The 25789-nt window shown below is 39.6% G+C and overlaps 1 protein-coding gene across 3 annotated transcripts in view; it reads right to left on the bottom strand.

Annotated features, from left to right (window-relative positions):
* LOC110156004 (proline-rich protein 5-like) overlaps positions 1 to 21416 on the bottom strand; it is a 56162-nt gene extending 34746 nt beyond the window's left edge. Inside the window, exons 1-2 of one of the 3 annotated variants that reach the window (XM_055154020.1) lie at positions 21197 to 21416; positions 12253 to 12327 (exon numbers count right to left, since the gene is read on the bottom strand). In XM_055154020.1, the coding sequence (XP_055009995.1) occupies positions 12253 to 12278 (26 nt within the window). In that variant the 5' untranslated portion in view covers positions 12279 to 12327; positions 21197 to 21416. The remainder of the gene's footprint in view (positions 1 to 12252; positions 12328 to 21196) is intronic. The other 2 variants (XM_020920184.2, XM_055154019.1) reach the window with 2 other exon arrangements.
* Between the last annotated feature and the right edge of the window lie 4373 nt (positions 21417 to 25789).

Genomic DNA, 25789 nt, shown 5'->3' with positions numbered 1-25789 from the left:
TTAATCCAGACTCAAACCGATTGTCCGTAAAAAGAATATAATCTCAGTGTTTGGATCTGTGTCTGCAGGTGTAAACAAACGCACGTGAGTGACGCGACTCTGTGGTGTGTTCAGGGACAGTACGGACACACACTGACAAATGACTCCGTAGATAAATACTGATGTGGAGCCACATATTAGGACATTTATCTGTCTGTAAATTGGATTAAATGAACAGAATGTAGAGAGTCTAAGCTTTATAACGAGGTATAACATGCCCATATGAAATATCGGCCCATATCAGCAAGCATATCGGCCGATAGCCGATATGCCTAAAGCTGCCCATATCAGCCGATAATATCGGCCAACCGATATATCGGTCGGGCTCTAGTGCGGTCTACAGTGTGGTCTATGGTGCGGTCTCGGTGCGGTCTACGGGCGGTCTACAGTGCGGTCTACAGTGCGGTCTACAGCATTATTAGCATTATAACTATTCTGTATAATGTCAAAGAATAATTATAATGCACAGCGGTGTTTACAATAAAACGATAATGTCATTGTACAGGGCGTTTCCGTACTGTGCACATGACAATTCACATTTTACATCTTGACTTTAGTGCCTTGACATTAAAATGTTTGCCCCCCGAGCGCAAAAGTCAAACTCCGCCTATGATTATAACATAACTAAAAGCTCACAAGAGTCAGTTATGTGATATAGAACCTTTAAACAGCTCAAAAATGTATATTCAAGTTTGGTTACAGTTTAATTACTTGGGGTTGCTTTGTCTGAAATGTCCCACAGTATGGCATTAAACCTCTCTTTCATTCATGTGAGGTGTTCTTATCGCCGTGAAAATCTTATCAGCAGATTTATGTTTGATTAAAGTTCAAAAGTGTGTGTTGTATTTCCAGGAGCAGATCTGAGTCTTCATTAGAGTTTTTATTAGACATGTGTCAGTGTTGACTCAGGCGGCTCTGATTAAATGGAGCAGATGTCCTGTGTAAAGAAACAGCGATGCGGACGGACCATTACAAAAACCAAAGGATCAGACCAGGACTCAGAGAACACAACATATTTTGGAGATATTTGGGGAAAAAATATAAAACTATGACATGAAAAATCTGGAGTCAACATACCCCTATAGGATTTTGACTCCCCTTACTTTTTTTTTTTTAGTAGTTACTTATATGATCATTATTTCTCATGTAATTTACTTTTATTATATACTGCTACATATTCACTTTCTTTTAAGGTATTTTAAGAAATGTTTTGATGGATAATGACTTCGTATTTTGTGTAAATGTAACGTATACATAGCAATCTTGTCACTTTTTATATTGTATTTTACATTGTTAAGGTTTTTAGTTTATGTTCAGATTAATCCTTAATCATAATGTCAATTTAGGCAATGGTTTGTATGGATAATGACCTTGAATGTAGTCATGTTGTGTTGTAATAAACATATTGGGGGGGGTCATAGGATTTTGACCTCCTTTATATTATAATTGATCATTGTCAATATTCAACTAACATTACTTCTTACTTTACATCATAATAACTATAATAAACATATTGGGGGGTCAGATTATTATAGTCATAGGTAGATTCCAAATCATTATACATCACTTTGATTACCTAATTAATTAATAACTACCTACCTCATTTTCAGTAACATATATGTTTAAACAACTAAGTAATTTTTAACATTCAAAAGTTATAATTGACATAAAAAATGCATCTGAGTTCTTCAAAAACACTTTTAAATATGTCAATGTGTTTTAATTTGTAAATATAGTATTAATATTCAAAGTTTTTCTATAGAATTCACGTTGTTTATTAATAAAATATAGATTTTCATGGGGGGGTCAACATACCATAATAGGATTCTGACCCCGGGGTCACCTCACCGCGGGATCAAAATCCTATACCACACCGTGTATTTTTGTTTTTTGAAATGACCAAAAGTGGATACCAGATATTAATTATTCTATTTTGCATTTTCCTTGTGATAAATTGGAGAACACTTGTAGAAAGTGTCCTCATCTACTAGTACAGGGATGGGAAATTATTTTTTCCATGGGGCCACATGGGAAACAGAAAATATTGTGGAGGGCCAAAAAACTTAACTCAATTCTGCATAATATTAATATATTTCTTTATAAAAAGCAGTAAATATCATTGTTTTGATGAGCTGGTAAGACTGGTAAGAGTTTATGTTTTGACTAAGCAATGAAAAAGTGAGGGGACCTTACAAAAATGTCATAAAAAATAAATTAATTAAATAAAAATAAAATAAAATAAATAAATAAACGAATAAAAGCAATGCAGTTTTAATTTTAGTATGACAGTGCTGTGTGCATGGGTGAATGTGTTGGTTTGTGACGTATGTCTGTGAAAAGCGCTATATAAATAAATAAAAAAACTTAATTAATCCATGCATGAGGTAAAATGATAAAATATGTTTATTTTATAATTCCAAGGAGCTGTACAATGCCCAGGTCTGTATTAGTAGGAGGGACAAAACTGGCTTAAGTGGTAGAACAGTTGGTATATAATGAGAAAATAAAATAAATAAAATAATAAATAAATGAATACAAATTAATGTAAAAAATACAAAAGAAAAAAAAAAAAAATGTAAATAAAAATGACCATATTAATATAACTGTATACCATATGCGGTTAACAGCAGTGAGTGAGTGATTCTGTGTTGGTGTGAAAATCTTCAGTTTGACACAGACGTTTTTCCTCTTTTCATCATGATTCTCATCTTTCACTTCCTTCTTCCTCTGGTCAAACACACAACTTCATCATTGTATTCTAAAGAGAAAGGAGACTAGTGCTGCTATTTTTTAATATGACAAGACAAAAGTAAAACCTTATCGCGAGCATTTGCTGTTTTGGTCAAATGAATGAATTTTCTCACGAATGCAGATCTACACTGCAAAAAGTAATATCTAGGTACATTTAAACTGCTCAAATAAAGAACATTTTACTTGATTTTGAGTGGATTTGACTTGACAAGTAAAATTATCTACCAATGAATATGTTTTTTATTTCTTATCTTTAGAAAACAAGATGCATTTTTGTATTTTAAAGTATAAAGTCTTGCTTTATTGGTAGATAATTTTACTTGTCAAGTGAAATTTACTCAAATCAGATTAAAATTGTTCTTAATTCAAGTCATTTTAACCTGGAAAGATGTAACTTTTTGAAATGTATGCTCACTAGAAAAAAGCAATAAGTTAAAACATTGACATTGACATTTCACTTTATTTGAGTTGATTCAACTTGACAAGTAAAAGTATCTGCCAATGGAATAAGTGTGTTTTTCTTAATTCAAGCAACATTTGATTTTGTTTCTTATTTTAGGTGCAAAAAGTTGTTGTTTTTCTTATTTTAATTGTAGCAAGATGAATTCTCATATTTTAAGTATAAATAGTCTTGTTCCACTGGCAGATCATTTTACTTGTCAAGAGAAATTTATTCAAATCATGATAAACATTTTCTTAATTCAAGTCATCTAAACTTGAATAGATTTTGTTTTTTGCAGTGTACGCTTAAACAAACACACTCCTCCTATTGGTCAACTTCAGAAAGACTAAGACACTTCTGGATTTAAACAACTGCAATGTGTGAACTTTCAGAAGAAACAATTAGCTCTATGCAAGTTAACATAAAGATACAAAGAAGAAAGAATCCTCATAAAATCTGGCTCCAGGAAAACTGCGATATAAAATTCCTGGCATATTAATTTCATTCCTTTAAGCAGCAGTGTTGTCATGATACTTAAATTTACTTAAACTCGATTTCAGTACAAAGGAATAGACCTCGATACTCAATAAATCTTTACAGAACATCAAAATCCAAAAGAGCCAATATGAGCTCAGAGGTACGGCCCTGTTTATCAAAAAGAAAATTAGAACAAACATTATGAAATGTTGAATATCTGTTAAAGGGGTGGAGCTGTGGAACAATTGTATAAAAAACCTAAAATTGTGCACCACTCTCTTTCACTTTATAAAGAAGTTTAAGTGTTTAACTCTGGACAGATACATGAATTATGATACTTAGTTTGTGCTGTCGTACTTTGTTGTGCTGTTTCTGATTTGTTTGTTTACTCTTGCTGTATTGATGAAGACGAACTGGTGTCAAGATGACGCTCTGATAAAGGAATAAAAGGTAAAGGCATAATAAGCTTAAAGGTTGTATAGAGGATTTTTTTTAAGGGAAGAGAAATACAGCGAGAGTCCTTGTGCACGTTCAGAATCACTGTTGAAGTTTCCTGTCTAGAGGTAATTTAACGACCGACGTGTCAGTTTTTAGACCCTTCGTCTGCTTCAGTCGCACCATCGGTGGAAGGAATCTCCAAGAATCACCTCAGTTTGTCTTCGCTCCTTTTCCCCTTCTCTTTTTCTTTCAGTGACCTCAAAAACGGACTTTCTTTTGCGGTGAACTGGTCGTGGATTCTCGTCCGCCGTCTCAACAAACTTTGTGCGAAATGCGAGGAAGCGACAGTTTAAAAAAGCCTCGAAGAACCGCTGCATAAACCACAAAATCCCCAAGCGCCGGCGAGTCACTTACACTAGGGAATTTGATTGACAACCTAACAGCCAATAGAAAATGAGGGAGTCTCGTTTTCTATTGGCTGATGTTTATCTGGCCTCAACACGTCCACAGTTGATGGATTTTCATTCTTTTTTTTTTTTGATCATCATAATTACAAAGCTGCTGCATCTCTGTAATGGTATTTTAAACTTTCATTGACAATTTGAAACAAACAAACAAACAAACAAAAATCCTCCATACAACCTTTAAGCTTCAGCCGACACCTTTTCGGTCTGTGTATGTTAAATATGACTGTCTGTGAATTCATGTCAAAATATACCTGTGACCCAAATAAATAAATAATCAATACTGATTCCACAATTAGAATAAAAAACACTTTCTTTAGACAACAGAATGTGATTTTCAACCTTAAATCAAAGTACGTTCTTTTATATTAATCCCTCAGTGGTCCATGGGTGTATATACTAGTCTTTGTGCTCTTATACTTTTCCTGACACAGCTCAGGATCATTATAAAACTGCAGAAAAGCTTTATTTTTGTCCTGTCAGTGTGACTTTTTTAGTATCAATACCTGCTCAAAGGGGGATCTAGTTTTTGATAATAAATTCAGTATCGGTTATAGGGATGTAACAATAACCGAAATATCGTGATGTCGTATCGTCAAAGTTCTCACAATAATATCATGGACCATCACAATACATCGAATTACAAGTCTCTTTACTTAAATAAAAAAGTTATGGTGCAGCAATAGCTTAAAAGGACAGAGGGAACTACATAGACCATGATCCTTTGCTCCATTTCAGTGCAGATTACAAGAAGAAATAACAGATCTAAGCACTTTTAAGTCTTAGTTTTTTGGATGAAGCCTTGTCAAGGGATTTTAAGAGGAAAAAGTCGCATATTTGCCTCCACAAAATATCAAAATAATATCGTACGGTGAGATGTATGTCGTGAAAATATCGTACAGAGAGATTTGGATATTGTTACATTCCTAATCGTGAGCCTCCCCGTCATATCGTGCGTTTTCCCGCGATATCGCAATAAATATCGTACCGTGATTTTCATACTGTGAAGATATCGTATCGTGAGACTTGGATATCGTTACACCCCTAATCGGTAAGTAGCTGATTCTTGATACTTTTGACAACTTTATTAAGCAGAGACTGTGGGTAAATTCAGGAGGATGGACAAATAAATTTCAGAGCATAAATGTCTGACCTGATGCAGCTGTCTGTCCTCTTGTTTGTTTTGTATAATTGGTTTGGTTAATATGTAGATGCTGGGGATGGGTTGTACCGTCCAGGACCCGGAACAGACATCAAATATTAAGTAATATAATGAGTGTTGCCTTAGGGGAGAACATGATAGTTTGCATGTCATTCTGAGTTATATGGTTTTGCATGAGGCTGCAGATAACTACAAACTGATAATAAAGGCGTTGTAAAGTCTCCCAAAGAACTGGAGCAGTGTTGACTTAAAAAAAAAAAAAACATGGGTCTCCAAACTGAACCAGTAGCAGAGTTGGGACCAAGTCTTTGTTTTGCGAGTCTCAAGTAAGTCTCAAGTCTTTGACCTCAAGTCCGAGTCCAAGTCAAACACAGGCAAGTCCAAGTCCGAGTCTCGAGTCAATGGCCCATAAGTCCAAGTCAAGTCCAAGTCGTCTGCTTTGAGCTTCAGCTTTGATTATAGCTTTGATTTTTGCAATTTATATGAATTTTAAACTAAATTGTACGGTATATTTTACAGTATATACAGTATTATACAGTATATTATAAAAGTCACAGTATATTATATATGGGTATTTATATAACAGTTGTAGAAATGTAACTTTTTCCATGTTAAATGTGTTGACAAGATCTTAGTGTGAATCTTTATGGTCAGAACAGAAAGAATTGAGATTTAAAAGTTCTAAACTTTGTCTGCACTGAAATGGAAGGATCATGTTCTATGTAGTTCCCTCTGTTTTACTGTATTGTACTGTATTTTACTATATATTACTGTAGTACATTTGAGGATACCACATCACAGTACTTCATTTACATTCAAAGTACCAAACAGAAGTGGGAGGGACATGTTCCTATTTGTTTCTGTAAAATTACATAGATTTTTAGAAGCATCAAGTCTTCTCAAATCATGTCTGAGTCGAGTCCCAAATCTTAGTCCATTTTATCAAGTCAAGACTCAAGTCCTAAACATAGTGACTCAAGTCTGACTCGAGTCCCAGGGACAACTTGCAAGTCTCCACGACTGACCAGCAGCTCTCCACTTCCTCCCAATAGTTCACCAAGGGATTTCTGAACTATACACATTGTCCCTAGTGAATAAAATCTGATGAATTACCTTTGTAAATGTGTAACGATACATTTACAAAGGTAATTCATCAAATTTATTCTTCTCAGTTTCTCACGGCTGCTAAAATGAGAGGCTCACAGGAGGAAGGTTGAACACAACCTGTTTTACACAAATCAACTTATGTTATTTTTTTATTTTTATTTTTTCAATTTTGCTAGTTTTCTTTATTTATTTTTTCAGTTTTATGTATTTTAGCTGCAAGACTTTTCTCTAGTTCTCAATTTAAATATACAGAATTCCCACTTAAAGAACAATTTGGAATTTTGGACATAGGACCTCATTTCCTCGTGAGCCAGAGTGTTGGAGACGTGTGGAGACACTTTTTAAAATATTCCATCCAGTCCTTGTATTTGCAGAGGTCACTGGTGTTAGACTAGTGCATGTCAATGGTCATAGTTTATCCTGCCACTAAAAACAGTCTTACCCACTCCACAAAACACCCAAAACAAATTTATTATTACACCAGACTGTCCATGTAAATGTCTGTGTCGATAGAATAATTTTAGAAGTAAAACCAACCTTGCATTTGAAAGATTTATGTCTGAGCAGCAGCAGCGAGTTGTACTAACTGATAGAAAGCTCGGCAGTGGCGGACTGATATATGAGAAAATAGTCCCTCAACATGCGACAATTAATACGATGCAAGGTTAGTTTTATTTCAAACATTATTCTATCGACACAGACATTTACATGGACAGTCTGGTGTAATAATAGATTTTCTTCGGGTGTTTTGTGGAGTGGGTAAGACTGTTTTTAGTGGCAGGATAAACTATGACCATTGACATGCACTAGTCTAGCACCAGTGACCTCTGCAAATACAAGGACTGGATGGAATATTTAAAAAAGTGTCTCCACACGTCTCCAACACTCTGGCTCACTAGGAAATGAGGTCCTATGTCCAAAATTCTGGACTGTCCCTTAGTTGTTGTTGCCGTTGTGTATTTCAAACATGCACAGAAATATCAGTATAAAGACTTAACAAAAAGCATAAGAAAATTCAGACAATAATGAGGATTCGCAAGGAATTATATACATGTTCAAAAAGGAGTGGGTGAAGCAAAAATCTGCAGAGTAAGGTTTACGGGGCCCAAAATGTTGTGTTATACCATTGATTGATTGCACTGGTTTGTTGAAAATGTGTTAGTAAAATCAAACGTCTCTGAATCTGAATCTAAAATTAGCACAATATTGGACTTCCCAGCATACCTTTCCTGCATCACCTCTGTCTCTGTCTGTTCTAATCCCAGACACTGCTCCTGTCCAAACCTCTCCAGTGCCAGGCAGACGACATACGAGACACCAGCCTCGTGTGCCCGCAGAACAATGGAACCTTTGAGCCTCGTGAGCTTCTGTGAGGGAGGGGGACGCTTTTAAAGGTGACACGTTTCATTGGACTGGAAAATAATTTAGCTAACAAACTGCTTCAATGATGACGGTAGACAAAACATAATGGGGTTTAAAAAGAACGCAGGTTCCTTCAGATCTCTAGCTCCATATTCAGCCATCTTCTGTTGTCATTGCAATGAAGAAATTCAAGAAATTCTCATCTAAATTGAAAAAATCTTGGATTTCCCTCTTGATCAATAAAGTATCAGTCTGTCTGTCAAAATATTATATCTTCTGAATGGGGAAAGGTCGTCTATGGATCCTCAGAAAGTGTCCTTCAAATCAGGAAAGAATTGTTTGTCGGAAACCATGACTAATAAAGAAAAAGTTATATTTTACTTTTTATGCCAGAAGAACATGACACAATAATGATTTAAGTCTTCTCAAAAAGTGGCGAGGGGAAAATTCAGATTCTTCAGTTCCAGAACTGAAGAAGCAGCTTGGATGAGCTGTGAAACGTCTTCAACCAAACTAACTTTTGTCCAGTCAACAAACTGAATTTTCTCCTCGCCGTGGTTTCTACCTGGACGACTGAGGGATTCTTTACACATCTCGAGAACTGTTCTCAAAAAGAGTTCTTCTTCAGCGAACCACAACTCACCTCAACCACACCTTCAGTTACCCTTTTTATACAGGCCTATCCTGACAACAACACTGCTCTCTCGACCCCCTTCCACCCACCCCACGTCTCTTGTTCATCCTTCAGCCTGAAGACTTCTTCTACTGTACAAAGGTCCTGAAATGGGTTGGACTGATCCCCTCAAACAAACCCTCGAGCTTGAGTCTCCTCCCAGTCGTAAGTATCTTTATCGTTTTCAATTGTTGTGGTGTGGTCCTTGCTAATAAACTAGTCAGGCTGGTGCCACCTAGTTCCTCCGCTCAAATTAATTTCTCTCCTGCGACTAGGTCAGGAATCGGAATACACTAGATGGTTTGCAAGAGCCCTGGAAGTTGTAGACCATGCACCGGCCAATCAGTGAAGAGCTGTGAAGCCATGACGTCAAACTCGAGCGTCTGTCTGTGTCCCTTTTGTGGAACAGTGCAACAGTAAACAAAGCGTCGAGATGGACGTAGACGAAGACAAATATTCTGTGTTGGCAACGATTCCCGAGATCGAGGATTTAAAGCCGGAACAAAGAGAATGTTTGATTAATTTTATCAAAAGGAAAGACGTTATTGCCCTTCTTCCTGCGGGATTTGGCGCATTACATACATCACGACCAAACAGCAGCGATTGGTTAAATAAAAAAGTACCCGCCTGCGTCAAGTGAACGAATCCTAATGCTGCGAGGTCACGAAGTGTTCCACAAAGTGAAACTGGCTGATGAATCGGGTTACTTGTAAACTGCTTCTAGATTTAAATGAGACGATAAGACGATTATTATTATTTTTTTATTTTTTTTTTATAAAATGACACATTGTAATTCAAGATCATCCGTAATTACATTTCCAAGTTTATGTTTTCAAATCCAGATTCTGTTCAAAGTTTGGAATTTGTGTCAAGGGGCTATAACATGAACATAACATGACAAAACTGAAATCTGAACTTCTACTTCTATTACTGACTGATCAGCTGCATTTCAGAACATGTTTGCAGAGGTTTAAACAAAGTGTTTTTTAAGGCATTTTTAAAAGATTTTGATATTTCATAGTTTGCAGAGTAGGCTGAACTAATTTGGAAAAGTAACTGGTTGTAATTTTCATAGTTCACAACACATTAGCAGTTTTAAATGAAGAATACGACTGGAGATTTAGTCGTTTAAGCAGGAAACTTGTTAATTGCGTCCATTCAATTTGTGATTACCTGAAATTGTATAATATTATTTATCTGAGTTTCAGTTTTATTTGACATCCGGTCGAACACTAATGACCTGTTTCAAACTATTTAAACTGTATTAAACTTTCTGGCTGGAGGACGTTTGGCACTTGTTGTACGAGTCCCCTGAACAACAGGAAGAACTGAAGAGAAACTGTGTCGGACTAATTACTGCACAAAGAGAGAGACGCTTGAAGAGGAGAGGAGGTCAGAGAGAGAGAGTGATAGAGAATGTGTGTGTGAGAGAGAAAGAGAGAGTGAGAGAGAGAGAGAAAAACAGAGAGCGAGGAAAGAAAGAGAAAGAGAGAGAGAGTGTGTGAAAGAGAGAAGAGAGAGTGAGAGAGAGGAGAGAACGAGAGAAGGAGGAGAGAGAGAGAGAAAGAGTGAGTGAGAGAAAGAAAAGAGGGGGGGCTGAAGAGGGAAAGGGGGTCATACAGAGAGAGAGAGAGACAGAGAGAGAGAGAGAGGGAGAGAGAGGGAGGCCTGAAGAGGGAGAGGGGGTCAGAGAGAGAGAGAGAGAAGAGAGAGGGAGAAGAGAGAGAGAGAGAGAGAGAAAGAAAAGAGGGGGGGCTGAAGAGGGAAAGGGGGTCATACAGAGAGAGAGAGAGACAGAGAAAGAGAGGGAGAGAGAGGAGGCCTGAAGAGGGAGAGGGGGTCAGAGAGAGAGAGAGAGAGAGAGAGAGAGAGAGAGGGAGGCCTGAAGAGGGAGAGGGGGTCAGAGAGAGCGAGAGAGAGAGGAGGGAAAGAATGAGAGAGAGAACGAGAGAGAGAGAGTGAATGAGGTCCCTGTGAATGTGCAGACTTCAGTTTTTGTTTGTCCCAGAGAGAAACAGGACATCACAGAAGAGACAAAGCCTCTGCCTATGTACATGTGTGTGTATGTATATTTGTGTGTGTGTGTGTGTGTGTGTTTGAAATAACTATGGACATTTGAAATGCTACAGACTTTTTACACCAGATGGGGCAGCAAATGTGGCAGAAAACCTTCCAGAGGAAATACTCTGAGGGAGAGTGAGAATGAGAGAATAGAACATTTTTGTCACCAACTGAAACACCAGGGTGGACTAAAGCCCAATTTATTGTCGTGCATCAAATCGTACGCATCACAACACAGACTCTCTGCGTTGGCCCTTTCTACATCTGCTCTACATACGTTTCTGGTACTCCGCTTTCCCGCTTCATTTTGTAAACACGAAAAGCCTCCTAGCATCGCGGCAGTGAAAACTATTGCGAAAAGGCGATGGCAGCAGTGTGTGCTGAGTCGACGCACAACTATAACTTGGCTTTAACAACGAGGCCTTTTTAGTTTTGTTCACTTGGCGCCCCCTGGAGGCTGCTGTGATGCTGCAGGACACAGAGGAGTATCATTCGTTCATTTGCTTTTCAATATAAAACCAAAAATAATAAAACAACTATTTCTTCATTATTTGTCTCCAAAACTAAAATGAAAAAAAAAACAGATAATGATTCGTTTTTTGTGAATAATGGAAAAAACGGATAACGGCCGTTTTCTGTTTACGTGACTTAAACTGTGATGCCGGAACCAGAACTGAACCAGGTCTAAACCAGGTCTACCAGGACTAAACCAGTCTCGCTCCTGGTCTCAGTCCTGTTCTCAATCTTGGACTGGTCCCGGTCTGAGTCTCGGTCTCAGTCCTGATCACACAACAGTTCACTAGTTTAGTCCTTGTTTAGACCTGGTTTAGACCTGGTTTTAGTTCTGGTTTGGACCTGGTTTAGACTCGGTTCAGTTCTGGTTTGGACTTGGTTTAGACCTGGTTCAGTCCTGGTTCAGTCCGGGTTCAGTCACAGTTTAAAGTCATGGAAATGAGAAACGTCCGTTATCCGTTTTTTCCATTTTTCATTTAAACACAAAATTTGGAGACAAATAATGAATTTTTTTTGTATTTTTTTTCATTTTCTTATTTTTAATTTGAAAAACGAATGAACCAATGACACACAGATTCACTTTTGTCTTGAGGGCTGTTCCTCTCCTCAAACTGCCCTGACACAGAACTGACGACCCTCACCCGACCTTTGACTGAGACACAAAAGCCACTGAGAAGCACAGAGTAAATGTTTCTACAAGTCTCTCTTTGTATATGTGTGTGTGTGTGTGTGTGTGTGTGTGTGTGAGTGTGTGTGTTATTACCTCCTGAACGATCCCTCTCTCTCCATCTTACAAACGTGCAGAGAAAGTTTCAAGCTCCCACCATCCAGTCTGCATCTGATCAGGAAAAAACAAAACACAAATATTAGTTAACAACTCTTGGGTGGCCACATAAAACTGCGTAAATACCCCACAGGGAGTTACACACTCGGCGGTATGCACACACACACACACACACACACACATTCTTGACACAAACAACAGATGACAATTAATTAAAGATGGTTCTAATTAAAAACAAATCGGAATTCAAAACCTAAAGCCTGAAACTGACTGAAATGATTAAACTGTTCTTCCATGGTACGTATATTTTTACACATATTATTGGAGATTTGTAGGAGGACTATACAGTATACATCAGGGGTGTCAAACATACGGCCCGGGGGCCAGATCCGGCCCTCCAAGACCTTTAATCTGGCCCTCGGCTGATTTTCTACTAAAATATTTTAATTATATTTTCTATTAAAATATTGGTAATTTTCTGCGTCGCTTATCATATCAGCGTCTCCAGCGTCTCTGTACGTGGCCCCTCCCACCAGAGCAGCACAAATGAAAACTTGTCTCTTTCCAAACGCTCTTAAAGGACGATCGTTTTGACTGTTGACCGTGACACCCTCATCAGCAAAATGTCAAAAATGAGAAAAGTGGAGCCGAGTGCAGGATTTTCCAAGAAAAATTTAATTATTCTTATTTACATACAAGTTAATGTTAAAATATTGTGTTGAAATTGCATTTTTCTTAAAGTTTCTGGTTGTTCATAATATTATAATATTTTGTAAAAGAAAAAGTTCATCAATTAGAAAAGATTTCTGTAATAGATTTACATTTCTCTGCACAAATATTATAGACTTATTATAAACTTATTGCTGTTTTTGGGGTTTATATGCCATGAGTTTTCTGATCCGGCCCCTTTGGGATCAAAGTAGGTTGGATACGGCCCCTGGACCAAAATGAGTTTGACACCCCTGGTATACATGTACTTTACCACTTTATCCAGAACGGTACTGCAATTAGAGAGTAGAAACGGACACATATTTTTGGTATTTTTGGAGCTTTAATGTCCTGTCTTCAATCTTTTTAGCTGCTATCTATAACAACAATTTGAATCATATTACTAACCAAAAATTGCACAAATATAATCAGTCTGTTAATAAGAGTTAAAACTGTTTATCTTAACAATCACCCAAAATATGCAAATTAATCGTGTTAATCAAGTTAATTATGCGCAATGACCGGAAGTCGGACATTCTTGATGCGTGTATTCTCTAACGACAAGTACAGATTTATTTATTCCAATCAGTATTTTCTTGTTCTAATAAGAGATTTGTTCAGAATCTGTATTATTTTATACAAATTTATATCAGTCTAGTGCACACTCCCTCTGTCACTTTCAGAGTCAGGCTCAAACACGACCGGCCAATCAGATCTGTTTATTTGAGTGACACGTGAAACAAAAGGAGCTCATTGGTCACTCATCATTACCTGGTCCCCAAACGGTTGTCCAGGTTTTGTATTCTCCCTGTGTGTCTGTCCACCTGCAACAATTTATTTATGGACCAATTGTCACCAAATTTGGTACGTGGGTCAAGCCCCCGTGCCCGATGCTGCAAAAAAAAAAAAGTTTGGTGACGATCCGAGGTCATCTGACGTCACACGGGTCAGTTGAAAGGTCACGCCGTTATAAAGGCAATTTCGGCAATTTCTGAAACATCCGCGGGCAAAAATATTCACCCAATCATTACACAAGTTGGCACACACATAACCGGGGTGCACTGGATGTTACAGGTTGAAGTTGATCTTTTCAAGTATTTTGAAACATATCGCTTTTGTTTCTGGTTCTGATTTTGTCGTATTTTAGTTTTGTACGTGGAGAGCCATCAAAGCAAAATCCCGATCCCTCGCTCAACCTTGTTTACGAATTTAAAAAGTCAACGCCAAATCGAAAGGCACCAGCTGTTCGCCAAGAAACACCTTCCACTGCAAAGAGACCAAGGCTGTTGCTGTAAAACCACAAGAACAAGAAAGTGCAGCTCAGTCTGTTTGTCTTCTGCACCTCTCGCTTAACAATTGGGATCCCGCTTTGTTGTTGCTCCACATACAAAATGTTCGCTGCAAATTTCGGATGATTTCTTAGGCAGCCAAAAGTTTCCTTTTTTGTCCTTCCCGTGGATCAATCCTGCCCATCGCCTTCACCTTTCACTATTTTTCAATTCCGTTGGGAAGGGAAACAGTTTGAACAGAGGTTTGCAGTCACACACATCTGATTCCCTTTTGCATTTATGGAGTTCGCAAACAAATTTCTCGAGCCGTTTTCCGCTGTCAGAACATCCAACAACCACACAATTACGATGTCCGAATCCCAAAACTAAAATAGGACAATATCAGAACCAGAAAAAAAAACGATATGGTTCAAAAAACTTGAAAAGATCGGCTTTGTCAATAGACGCATCCCACTGGGAAAACAAACATGGCGGTTTGATGCTCACTTTTTCGGAGAATCCTTCCCAGTATGAGTTGTGCAATGACCGGAAGTCTGAAATTCTTGATGTGTCTATTAGAACAAGAAAAAACTGGTTTAAAAAAATAAATCCGTACTTGTCGTTGGAGAATTATCTACAAAGTTTGTAACATCTCAAATATCTTCCGGCTTTCAGCATGTGGGATTTACGTCAGAAGCCTTTCCGGACACTAACCGCTTCAGGTACAAACACTTATTGATACTTTGCACTGATATCATGCTGGGGGTGTTCTACATGGATGTATAATGGTGGAATGTTGGACGCAAAATCACATTTTCAGGAGCCTGTGATTAATAGGAAAGAAAAAGAGTTTGATTTACAACAAAAAGGTGAGAGTGACAAACTGAAAAACTGTTTCTATCGAGTGTGTGACTGTAATTTTACGTGTGAGAGACTCGTTTAACAGCGCAGATCGCCTCACCTGTGTATTGCCAAAACAGCCATTTGTTTACGTTTGAGTGGATTGTCCAAACAGGCTGCCGTACTGACAGTAAACTCACTCACTCATTCACTCAGTCAGTCACACACAGATAGACAGGTGCAGGGTCTGGGGTTTGGAGCTGCTTTATAATCACATTACACTGGAGAGGGACATGTGATCCTCTCTGAGCTCAGACACAGGAGACACAGGAGCCAGGGTCAGAGTCCGGGGCCAAACCAGGTGAACGCCAGGACTGAACCAGACCCAGATCAACTGTGACTCCACAGAGCTACAGAGTCTCCAACCTGCAGCTCGGGTGGTACCAGGATCTCTCCACCTGCTCGCCAAGATATTTCTGAATCCTGTGTAATGTGCTGAATGACTAAAATTTGATGAATTAAATGACTTTTACCAGTGTACATGTATCGTTTGATCTTTGTGCGCTAATAAATGGATGATAGATCATGTAGATCAAACTGAACCCCATGTAAGGCTCTTGTATTTAATGTATTTTTCAGTCTATAAATGGCTCCGGAGTAGTCCTGGTGTAGTTCTGGTGTAGTTCTGGTGTAGTTCTGGTTTAGTCCTGGTGGAGTCCTGGTTTAGTCCTGGTTTAGACCTGGTTTAGACTTGGTTTAGTCCTGGTTTAGTTCTGGTTTAGACGCGGTTTAGTCCTTGTTTAGTCCTGGTTCAGTTCTCATTTAGTCCTTGTTTAGACCTAGTTTAGTCCTGGTTTAGACCTGGTTTAGACCTGGTTCAGTTCTCATTTTGTCCTGGTTAAGACCTGGTTTAGTCCTGGTTTAGACCTGGTTCAGTTCTGGTTTAGTCTTGGTTTAGTCCTGGTTTAGTCCTGATTTAGTCCTGGTGTAGTCCTGGTTTAGTCCTTGTTTAGACCTGGTTTAGACCTGGTTTAGTCCTGGTTTAGTCCTGGTTCAGTTCTGGTTTAGTCCTTGTTTAGACCTGGTTTAGACCTGGTTCAGTTCTGGTTTAGTCCTGTTTAGTTGGTTTGGAGTCCTGGTTTAGTCCTGGTTTAGACCTGGTTCCTGGTTTAGTCCTGGTTTAGACCTGGTTCTGGTTTAGGTTTAGTCCTTGTTTAGACCTGGTTTAGTTCCTTGGTTTAGTCCTGGTTAGTTCTGGTTTAGTCCTTGTTTAGACCTAGTTGTTTGTTTAGTTCTGGTTTAGTCCTGGTTCAGACCTGTTTTTTAGACCTTAGTTTTTAGTCCTGGTTTAGACCTGTTCAGTTCTCATTTTGTCCTGGTTAAGACCTGGTTTAGTCCTGGTTTAGACCTGGTTCAGTTCTGGTTTAGTTTAGTCTTGGTTTAGTCCTGGTGTAGTCCTGATTTAGTCCTGGTGTAGTCCTGGTTTAGTCCTGGATTTGTCCTGGTTTAGTCCTTGTTTAGACCTGGTTTAGACCTGGTTTAGTCCTGGTTTAGTCCTGGTTCAGTTCTGGTTTAGTCCTTGTTTAGACCTGGTTTAGACCTGGTTCAGTTCTGGTTTAGTCCTTGTTTAGACCCTGGTTTAGACCTGGTTTAGTCCTGGTTTAGTTTGGTTTAGACCTGGTTTAGACCTGGTTTTAGTCCTGTTCCTTGTTTAGTCCTTGTTTAGACCTGGTTTAGACCCAGTTCTCGTTTAGTCCTGGTTCAGTTCTGGTTTAGTCCTGTTCAGTCTGGTTAGTCCTTGTTTAGACCTGGTTTAGACCTGGTTTAGTCCTGGTTCAGTTCTCGTTTAGTCCTGGTTCAGATCTGGTTTAGTCCTTGTTTAGACCTGGTTTAGACCTGGTTCAGTTCTGGTTTAGTCCTTGTTTAGTCCTGGTTCAGTTCTCGTTTAGTCCTGGTTCAGATCTGGTTTAGTCCTTGTTTAGTCCTGGTTCAGATCTGGTTTAGTCCTCCCAGTTCAGTCCTTGGTCTTAGTCCCGGTCTGGTCCCGGTGTAGGTGGGCGGAGTTCATGACGTCAAGACTCACGTCCCCAGTAGAATAATTCTCCTACATCTGCTTGTATCCTTCATTATTGCTTTGTCAGGAATATTCCACAATATGGCTTTAATTATTCAACAAAATCTACAGATGTCGTTTTTTCTGTAATACATTTAAAGTTACATTCTAAGAGCGAGTGGGGCTGCCTCTCCACAGATCTGACCTGTAACCTGCTTGTCTCCCTTTATAGAATGTTTTGGAACATTCTAGTCTGGAAAAGTGAACCCGCCTGCGTAAGAAAGGTTACACAATGAACCTTTAATTAAGTGCTGTGCTGCTGTAGCCAAACACAGGTAATTTAATTCTGTCGTGTTTCAGTAATGACCGCGGTTTGCTCCTCCTGTTGCCAAAGCGGTCGCCCTGGGGCAGACCGACAGAGATGTGGCTTCATTTCTGTGCCAATGGTTTATTAAAGGTGCACTGCGTAACATTTCTAGTGGAGAGCCCCGGCAAACTGCTTGTCTCCGTGGAAATGTTATTGCTTTGTGTAGAATGTTCCAAAGTATAAATTAAATCAGCGCTACACTACATTACAGGTCAGATCTGTGGAGAGTTGTAGCAAGGCTGGCGCCACCTAGGCTACGTTCAGACTGCAGGGCTTAACGCTCAATTCTGATTTTTTTGGTGAAATCTGATGTTTTTGCGAGGTCGTTCACATTTCCAATTAAATGTGACTTGTATGTGACTCCAGTGTGAACATTAAACAGCCCAAAAGTGTCCCCGCATGTGACACTGGAGACACGACGACGTCAACCGCAGCGAGCGTCTCTGTGTTTTAAGGAAGTTGTTCCAAACATGGACGCATGAGCATTGAGCACCTGGAGATTTTAAAGTTCCTCTCGTACCGGAGCCAGAACATGAACAACTTACTTGTTTTAAGGAGGAGATTGAGAAGGAGAAGGACGAGGTTTTTGGCCGTGGCGCTTTGTGTGACGTCCGTTTAAAGGAACGTGTGGATGTGGAGACGGAGCCAAGAGTGGTGAGTGGTGATGTGCTTCGCTTCAGTGACACAGAGTTCATTAACAATTTTTGCCTACTTCAGCGCAGAATAGTGACGTTTGTGGTCTTGTTGATAACGTGTAGGTGGATGAATGCACTTTGGCCGTTCAGACTGAAGTCGCATGTCAAAAGATCAGATATGTATCGGTTTCAGGAGCACATATCCAAGTGTCCTGGGTCGCATTTGAAGAAATCGGATCTGTGTCGTTCAGACTGTCATTAAAAGATCAGATACAGGTCACATAGGGGCCAAAAAATCAGATTTGGGTCACTTCAGGCTGCAGTCTGAACGCAGCCCTAGTGCCTCCGCTCAATTTCATTTCTCTCCAGCGACTAAGTCAGAATACACTAGATGGTTTGCAAAGTCACAGGCCTCAAGTACAAGTCAAGTCCCAAGTCTTAGTCCATTTTATCAAGTCAAGTCTTAAGCCCTAAAAATAGTAACTCAAATCTGACTTGAGTCCAAATCACGACTTACACGTCCCCACCTCTGTCTTTTTCAAATTTGACTTTTCCTAAACGTTGCCAAAACAGACAAAAAATAATGAATGCATCAGTTTTATATTGCGCTTTTTTGGACACTCAAAGACACTTTACAGAGCTTTGAGAGTTCATACTAGGCAGCGAGGGTGAAGTGTCTTGCTTCAGGACACAACAACACCTTTTTTACCACTGTTGTCCAACTGTGGCTCCTGATTTTCCCAGAGTCTCTCATCCAAGTCCAGACCAGGCCCTGACCTGCTGAGCTTCTGAGATCTGACGGGATCAGGCTTTTACAGGCCGGTATGGCTTTGACAAAATAGAAAAAAATTAAATATTTTCTAAATTTTATACTTTTGTAAAGGTGCTACAAATTTTTGGACACTGAGGCTGGTTTGGATCAGTTTTCCCCCAGATCAGTTGAGATGGATTTTAGATTTATCAGTGCGGCTCAAATGAAGAAAAATAGAAGTTTTAGGGAATCTTGAAACTTAGGTTCAGGGAATCATTAAGAAGTTGCCGATACGATACATAGGCCGTACATAATCTCAATACAGTGCACTTTTGATTTGATATAATATTTTTCAAGTCAATTCCGACACAGTTCAATAAAAAATAAAGGCTAAATCGTGGCTGTGAAACCAAAAGTCTTTGTTAAACCACTTCTTGTGCAACGTTCATATGAAACACAAACATTTTAATCATCGAAACAGTGAAAATGTCAAATGTGTCACATAAAAGAGTTTCCTTCCTCTGAACAAACAACAAAACTGTAGCTCTGCAACAAAATAATTTAGTAAAACAAACCAAATCGATACAGCAGCAAATGATATCGACACCGTATCGTCACATTAAACGATATCATTATAAACTGTGAAACTGTACAGACCGTGTTTGTGTGTGTTTTTTTAATGGGACAGAGTTCACGGGTTCAAGTGTTCACTGTTTTGAGATTCCCCCGTGCCCCAGGTTCCCAGAATTAGACACCTGCTGGTTTTTGAAGGAGCAAAGAGATCTCAAAACCGTGAAAGTTGTGATCATCCTGTACATGATGCACATAAGGAACACAAGTCAGTCAAGGGGAGGGGGTCTTTTCTTCTGAGTTTGATTTCACTCAGGACACCACAGTTGGCTCAAAGATGCAAAAAGAAGAACAAGAAAATAAGAAAAATGTGCTCTTCCTGCTTTTTGAAACATTATATTTATATTTCACACATATTTATGATCGTGAGATAATCTATTTAGACATTCTGATTAGATCTGTGGTTTAAAATTTTGGATTTTAGACACTTACTGTGAGGGAATTCTTGGTCCAGGTCAAATTTTACCCGAACCATGCTGTGAAAGCTTAACAAATGAACATTTTCTGGTAGATTTAAGTGTTTATCTTTTTTTTTTTGGCCAAGCTTTTTTGCAGTGCACCCTTAGAAACAACTCGCTCTGTGTAGGAAAGTGAATTTTGTCCTCTAAATTTCAACATTTCTAGTTCAAATTTTGGTATAGTCACTTGGGGAATGAAGGAATTTTTGGTCCTTGTCCAAATTTTATGTAAACCACACCATGAAAGCTTAAGAAAACGAACATTTTGTAAAGATGTTCATTGATTTTCAGTTTGTAAACATGTCATTTTAAGTGTTTATCTTAAATTTTGACCAAGAATTCTTAGAAACAACTCTGTATCGAAAAGTGAATTTTGTTCTCTAAATTTCAACATTTGTAGTTCAGATTTTGGTATAGACACTTGAGGGACGAGGGAATTCTTGGTCCTTGTCCAAATTTTACCCAAATTATATCGTAAAGGCTTAAGAAATGAACATTTTCCAGTAGATTTACGTGTTTATCTTCAGTTTTAGCCAAGCTTTTTTGCAGTGCACTCTTAGAAACAACTCGCTCTGTATCGAAAAGTGAATTTTATCCTCTAAACTTCAACATCTGTAGTTCAAATTTTGGTATAGACACTTGAGGAACCAGGGAATTCTTGGTCCTTATCCAAATTTTACCCGAACTATACTGCGAACGCTTAAGAAATGAACAGTTTGTAAAGATTTTCATTGATTTTCAGTTTGTAAACATGCAATTTTCCGGTAGATTTAAGTGTTTATCATAAATTTTCAACATAAAACACGTTCAGAATAGTTTTGCTTCAGCTTTTCCAGCCTTTCTAGGACGCGTTCTCTCTGTCTCTTGCTCCCCGTCTCGTTTGGCGCTGTCGTTTGCCTTGTAAGTGGATCTCGGGGCACTTCGCCGGTGGAAATGAACACCGTTAATCCGCTGGGACGCGCCGATCTGCGGGATGACAGCTCTCCAAGGAACCGATCCCTGCACCACAACGCCAACCGTGCGAGATAAAAGCGAACCACGATCTCCAAAATACGCAGCTGTCATGGATTTTACGCGTTAAAGTTTCGCGTTTTTCCGTGCGTAAACTCGCGTTACTTTAAACTCACAGCAGATGAAATGAAGCAGCGACGCGAAATGAGAGTAAAAGTTTTTAGGAAAAGGTCATTTTACGAGCGTAACTTTCGCTACTTACGTTTGGAGACGTGAAGTGGAGTCATGTTAGAAAATCATCCCGGTGCGTTTGGACAGAGACCCGGCGAACTGCGCCCGCTCCAACACCGAAGAGGAAACGACACACACTGACAGAAAGAGAGACAGAGAGAGAGAAGGAAGAGAGAGAGAGAGAGAGAGTGAGTGAGTGAGTGAGTGAGTGAGAGAGAGCAGAGGGCAAAAAGAGAAGGAAGAGAGAAAGAGCCAGAGCGTGAGAGAGCAGAGGAGAAGACAGAAAGAGAAGGATGATAGAAAGAGAGACAGAGAGAATGCAGAGAAAGAGGGGGGAGGGAGGGAGGCGAGTACAAGAAGAGAAGGAAGAGAGAAAGAGAGTGAGCGAGACAGAGAGAGAGAGAGAGAGAGCAGAGGACAAAGAGAGAAGGAAGAGAGAAAGAGCCAGAGCGTGAGAGAGCAGAGGAGAAGACAGAAGAGAAGGATGATAGAAAGAGAGACAGAGAGAATGCAGAGAAAGAGGGGGGGAGGGAGGCGAGTACAAGAAGAGAAGGAAGAGAGAAAGAGAGTGAGCGAGACAGAGAGAGAGAAAGCAGAGGACAAAGAGAGAAGGAAGAGAGAGAGTGAGAGCAGAGGAGAAGTCAGAAAAAGAAAGAAGAGAGAAAGAGAGAGTGAATGAGTGAGTGAGAAAGAGAAGGAAGAGAGAGAGAGAGAGCAGAAAGAGAAAAAGCAGAGGGCAGAAAGAGAAGGAAGAGAGAAAGATAGATAGATATCTAGATAGATAGAGAGAGAGAGAGAGAGAGAGAGAGAGAAGAGGACAGCCAGAGAGAGGGAGGGAGAGAGGAGAGTACAGAACAAGAAGGAAGAGAGAAAGAGAGAGTGTGAGTGAGAGAGAGAGAGAGAGCAGAGGACAGAAAGGGAAGGAAGAGAGAAGGGGGGGACAGAGTACAGGAGGAAGAGAGAAAGAGACTGAGAGAGAGAGAGAGAGCAGAGGGCAAAAAGAGAAGGAAGAAAGAAAGAGCGTGAGAGAGCAGAGGAGAAGACAGAAAGAGAAGGATGATAGAAAGAGAGACAGAGAGAATGCAGAGAAAGAGGGGGGGGAGGGAGGCGAGTACAAGAAGAGAAGGAAGAGAGAAAGAGAGTGAGCGAGACAGAGAGAGAGAGAGAGAAAGCAGAGGACAAAGAGAGAAGGAAGAGAGAGAGTGAGAGCAGAGGAGAAGTCAGAAAAAGAAAGAAGAGAGAAAGAGAGAGTGAATGAGTGAGTGAGAAAGAGAGAGAGAGAGAGAGAGAGAGCAGAAAGAGAAAAAGCAGAGGGCAGAAAGAGAAGGAAGAGAGAAAGATAGATAGATATCTAGACAGAGAGAGAGAGAGAGAGAGAGAAGAGGACAGCCAGAGAGAGGGAGGGAGAGAGGAGAGTACAGAACAAGAAGGAAGAGAGAAAGAGAGAGTGGGGGGCAGAGGATAGAAAGAGAAGAAGAGAGAGAAAGAAAGAAAGAAAGAAAGAAAGAGAGAGAGAAAAAGAGAGAGTGTGAGAGAGAGAGCAGAGGACAGAAAGGGAAGGAAGAGAGAAAGGGGGGGGCAGAGTACAGGAGGAAGAGAGAAAGAGACAGAGAGAGAGAGAGAGAGAGCGGGATAGAGCGAGGGAGGGAGGGACGGAGGGAGAGTGAAGAATACAGAAAGAGAAGGAAGGGCAGAGTACAGAAAGAGAAGAGAGATAGAGAGACTGATTGAGTGAGAGAGAGAGCACAGGAGAAGACAGAAAGAGAAGGAAGAGAAAAAGAGAGAGCAGAGGACAAAAAGGGAAGGAAGAGAGAAAGCGACAGAGAGAGACAGAGAGAGAGAGACAGAGCAGAGAACAGAAGGAAGAGAGAGAAAGCGACAGACCCAGAGAGAGAGAGAGAGGGCAAGGGAGACCAGAGTACAGAAGGAACAGAGAAAGAGGGAGAGAACAGAGAAAGAGACAGAAAAAGAGAGAGTAAAGTACAGAAGGAACAGAGAAAGAGGGAGAGAGCAGAGAAAGAGACAGAAAAAGAGAGAGTAAAGTACAGAAGGAACAGAGAAAGAGACAGAGAAAGAGAGAGTAAAGTACAGAAGGAACAGAGAAAGAGGGAGAGAGCAGAGAAAGAGACAGAGAAAGAGAGAGTAAAGTACAGAAGGAACAGAGAAAGAGGGAGAGAGCAGAGAAAGAGACAGAGAAAGAGAGAGTAAAGTACAGAAGGAACAGAGAAAGAGGGAGAGAGCAGAGAAAGAGACAGAAAAAAGAGAGAGTAAAGTACAGAAGGAACAGAGAAAGAGGGAGAGAGCAGAGAAAGAGACAGAAAAAGAGAGAGTAAAGTACAGAAGGAACAGAGAAAGAGACAGAAAAAGAGAGAGTAAAGTACAGAAGGAACAGAGAAAGAGGGAGAGAGCAGAGAAAGAGACAGAAAAAGAGAGAGTAAAGTACAGAAGGAACAGAGAAAGAGGGAGAGAGCAGAGAAAGAGACAGAAAAGAGAGAGTAAAGTACAGAGAGAGCAGAGAAAGAGACAGAAAAGAGAGAGAGTACAGAGAAACAGAGAAAGAGAGACAGAAAAAGAGAGAGTAAAGTACAGAAGGAACAGAGAAAGAGGGAGAGAGCAGAGAAAGAGACAGAAAAAGAGAGAGTAAAGTACAGAAGGAACAGAGAAAGAGGGAGAGAGCAGAGAAGAAAGAGAGAGTAAAGTACAGAAGGAACAGAGAAAGAGGGAGAGAGCAGAGAAAGAGACAGAAAAAGAGAGAGTAAAGTACAGAAGGAACAGAGAAAGAGGGAGAGAGCAGAGAAAGAGACAGAAAAAGAGAGAGAAAAGTACAGAAGGAACAGAGAAAGAGACAGAAAAAGAGAGAGTAAAGTACAGAAGGAACAGAGAAAGAGACAGAAAAAGAGAGAGTAAAGTACAGAAGGAACAGAGAAAGAGAAAGAAGCAGAGAAAGAAACAGGAGAAGAAGAGAGTAAAGTACAGAAGGAACAGAGAAGAGGGAGAGAGCAGAGAAAGAGACAGAAAAAGAGAGAGAAAAGTACAGAAGGAACAGAGAAAGAGGGAGAGAGCAGAGAAAGAGACAGAAAAGAGAGAGTAAAGTACAGAAGGAACAGAGAAGAGGGAGAGGGAGAGTAAGAGAGCAGAGTAAAACAGAAGGAACAGAGAAAGAGAGACAGAGAAAGAGAGAGTAAAGTACAGAAGGAACAGAGAAAGAGGGAGAGAGCAGAGAAAGAGACAGAAAAAGAGAGAGTAAAGTACAGAAGGAACAGAGAAAGAGGAGAGAGAGTAGACGTCCTCGTGCGTCTTGTGCCGAGTTTCACAAATTATGCACGTGAAAAGACAGAGGGCGAGGGGGGAAAATGAGAAAAATGGAAATGTATGACATCAGAATCAGAATCGTCGTATTGCCTTTGTCAGAACGAGCTTTTCTGTGACTTACGCTGGTCAGAACAGGTCATAAAACTCCAGCTCAAAGTGAAAATAAAACTCACAGGCTGCATGACACAGAGGCTGAAGCAGTTTTGCATTTATTTTAGCCAAGGAGAGGCCTCTGCTATAAAAATTATGTTGCTGTTGAACAATAAACTCGTGGCAATAGTTCAAATATCTGCGAGAGAACTGCCACAAACTGATAAGCACTTCTGTTTTGTTTTTATTCGCCTTTTACCTTTACTTCAGAAGACACGGGCAATTCCAGGACTGCAAATTTTAATATGATCATAGTGAAGGTGTGCGGAGTTTAAAAACACAGTGGAGCATTTCCTGTATTACCACATGACGTCACAAGTTGGAACAGAGTGGGGTTTTTTTTCTGTTTGAGAGAAGAACTCAGCCTAAATATGCTGTTAGTGTAAATAAAACAAAACAGAACTAATGGATGTTTTTCAAAGTAACGTCCAAAAGTAAGTAAGTTTTAAAGTTTTCTGGGATTTTAAAAGTCACAAACCTTCAAGACTCAAGTCAATAGACATTATTCACAAATCACAAAATAAAGGTGGATTTGAACATTATTGAAGATTAATGAGGATATTTTATTGTTGACTGAGTGATCGTGTCTCTCTGAACAGTTAGTATTACTCAAGTTTTAAACAATGAAAAATAGTCACTGAAGTAGCAATAAAAGGATCCATAAGTTGATCCGTTTGGACATTAAATGTAGCCCATTTCTTTTTCTTTTCAACATTCAAATGAACCAGCAATATTGGAACAAAATAGTCAGTAAAATAACATAAAATGTCACCTAGTGCCTCCGCTCAATTTCATTTCTTTCCAGCGACTAGGTCAGGAATCAGAATACACTAGACCACAGGTGTCAAACATAAGGCCCGGGGGCCAGATCCGGCCCTCCAAGACCTTTAATCTGGCCCTCGGCTGATTTTCTACTAGAATATTTTAATTATATTTTCTATTAAAATATTGTTAATTTTCTGTGGTGTTTATCACAGCAGCGTCTCCAGCGTCTCTGTACGTGGCCCCTCCCACCAGAGCAGCACAAATGAAGACTTGTCTCTTTCCAAACGCTCTTAAAGGACGATCGTTTTGACTGTTGACCGTGACACCCTCATCAGAAAAATGTCCAACATGAGAAAAGTGGAGCCGAGTGCAGGATTTTACAACAAAAATTGACTTA

Source organism: Boleophthalmus pectinirostris, unplaced genomic scaffold, assembly GCF_026225935.1.
Source record: "Boleophthalmus pectinirostris isolate CB_2022bp ecotype Guang Dong unplaced genomic scaffold, ASM2622593v1 HiC_scaffold_18, whole genome shotgun sequence".
Taxonomy (NCBI): domain Eukaryota; kingdom Metazoa; phylum Chordata; class Actinopteri; order Gobiiformes; family Gobiidae; genus Boleophthalmus; species Boleophthalmus pectinirostris.
Note: the sequence above shows the minus strand (reverse complement) of the source record. Positions and strands in the feature narration are given on the sequence as shown.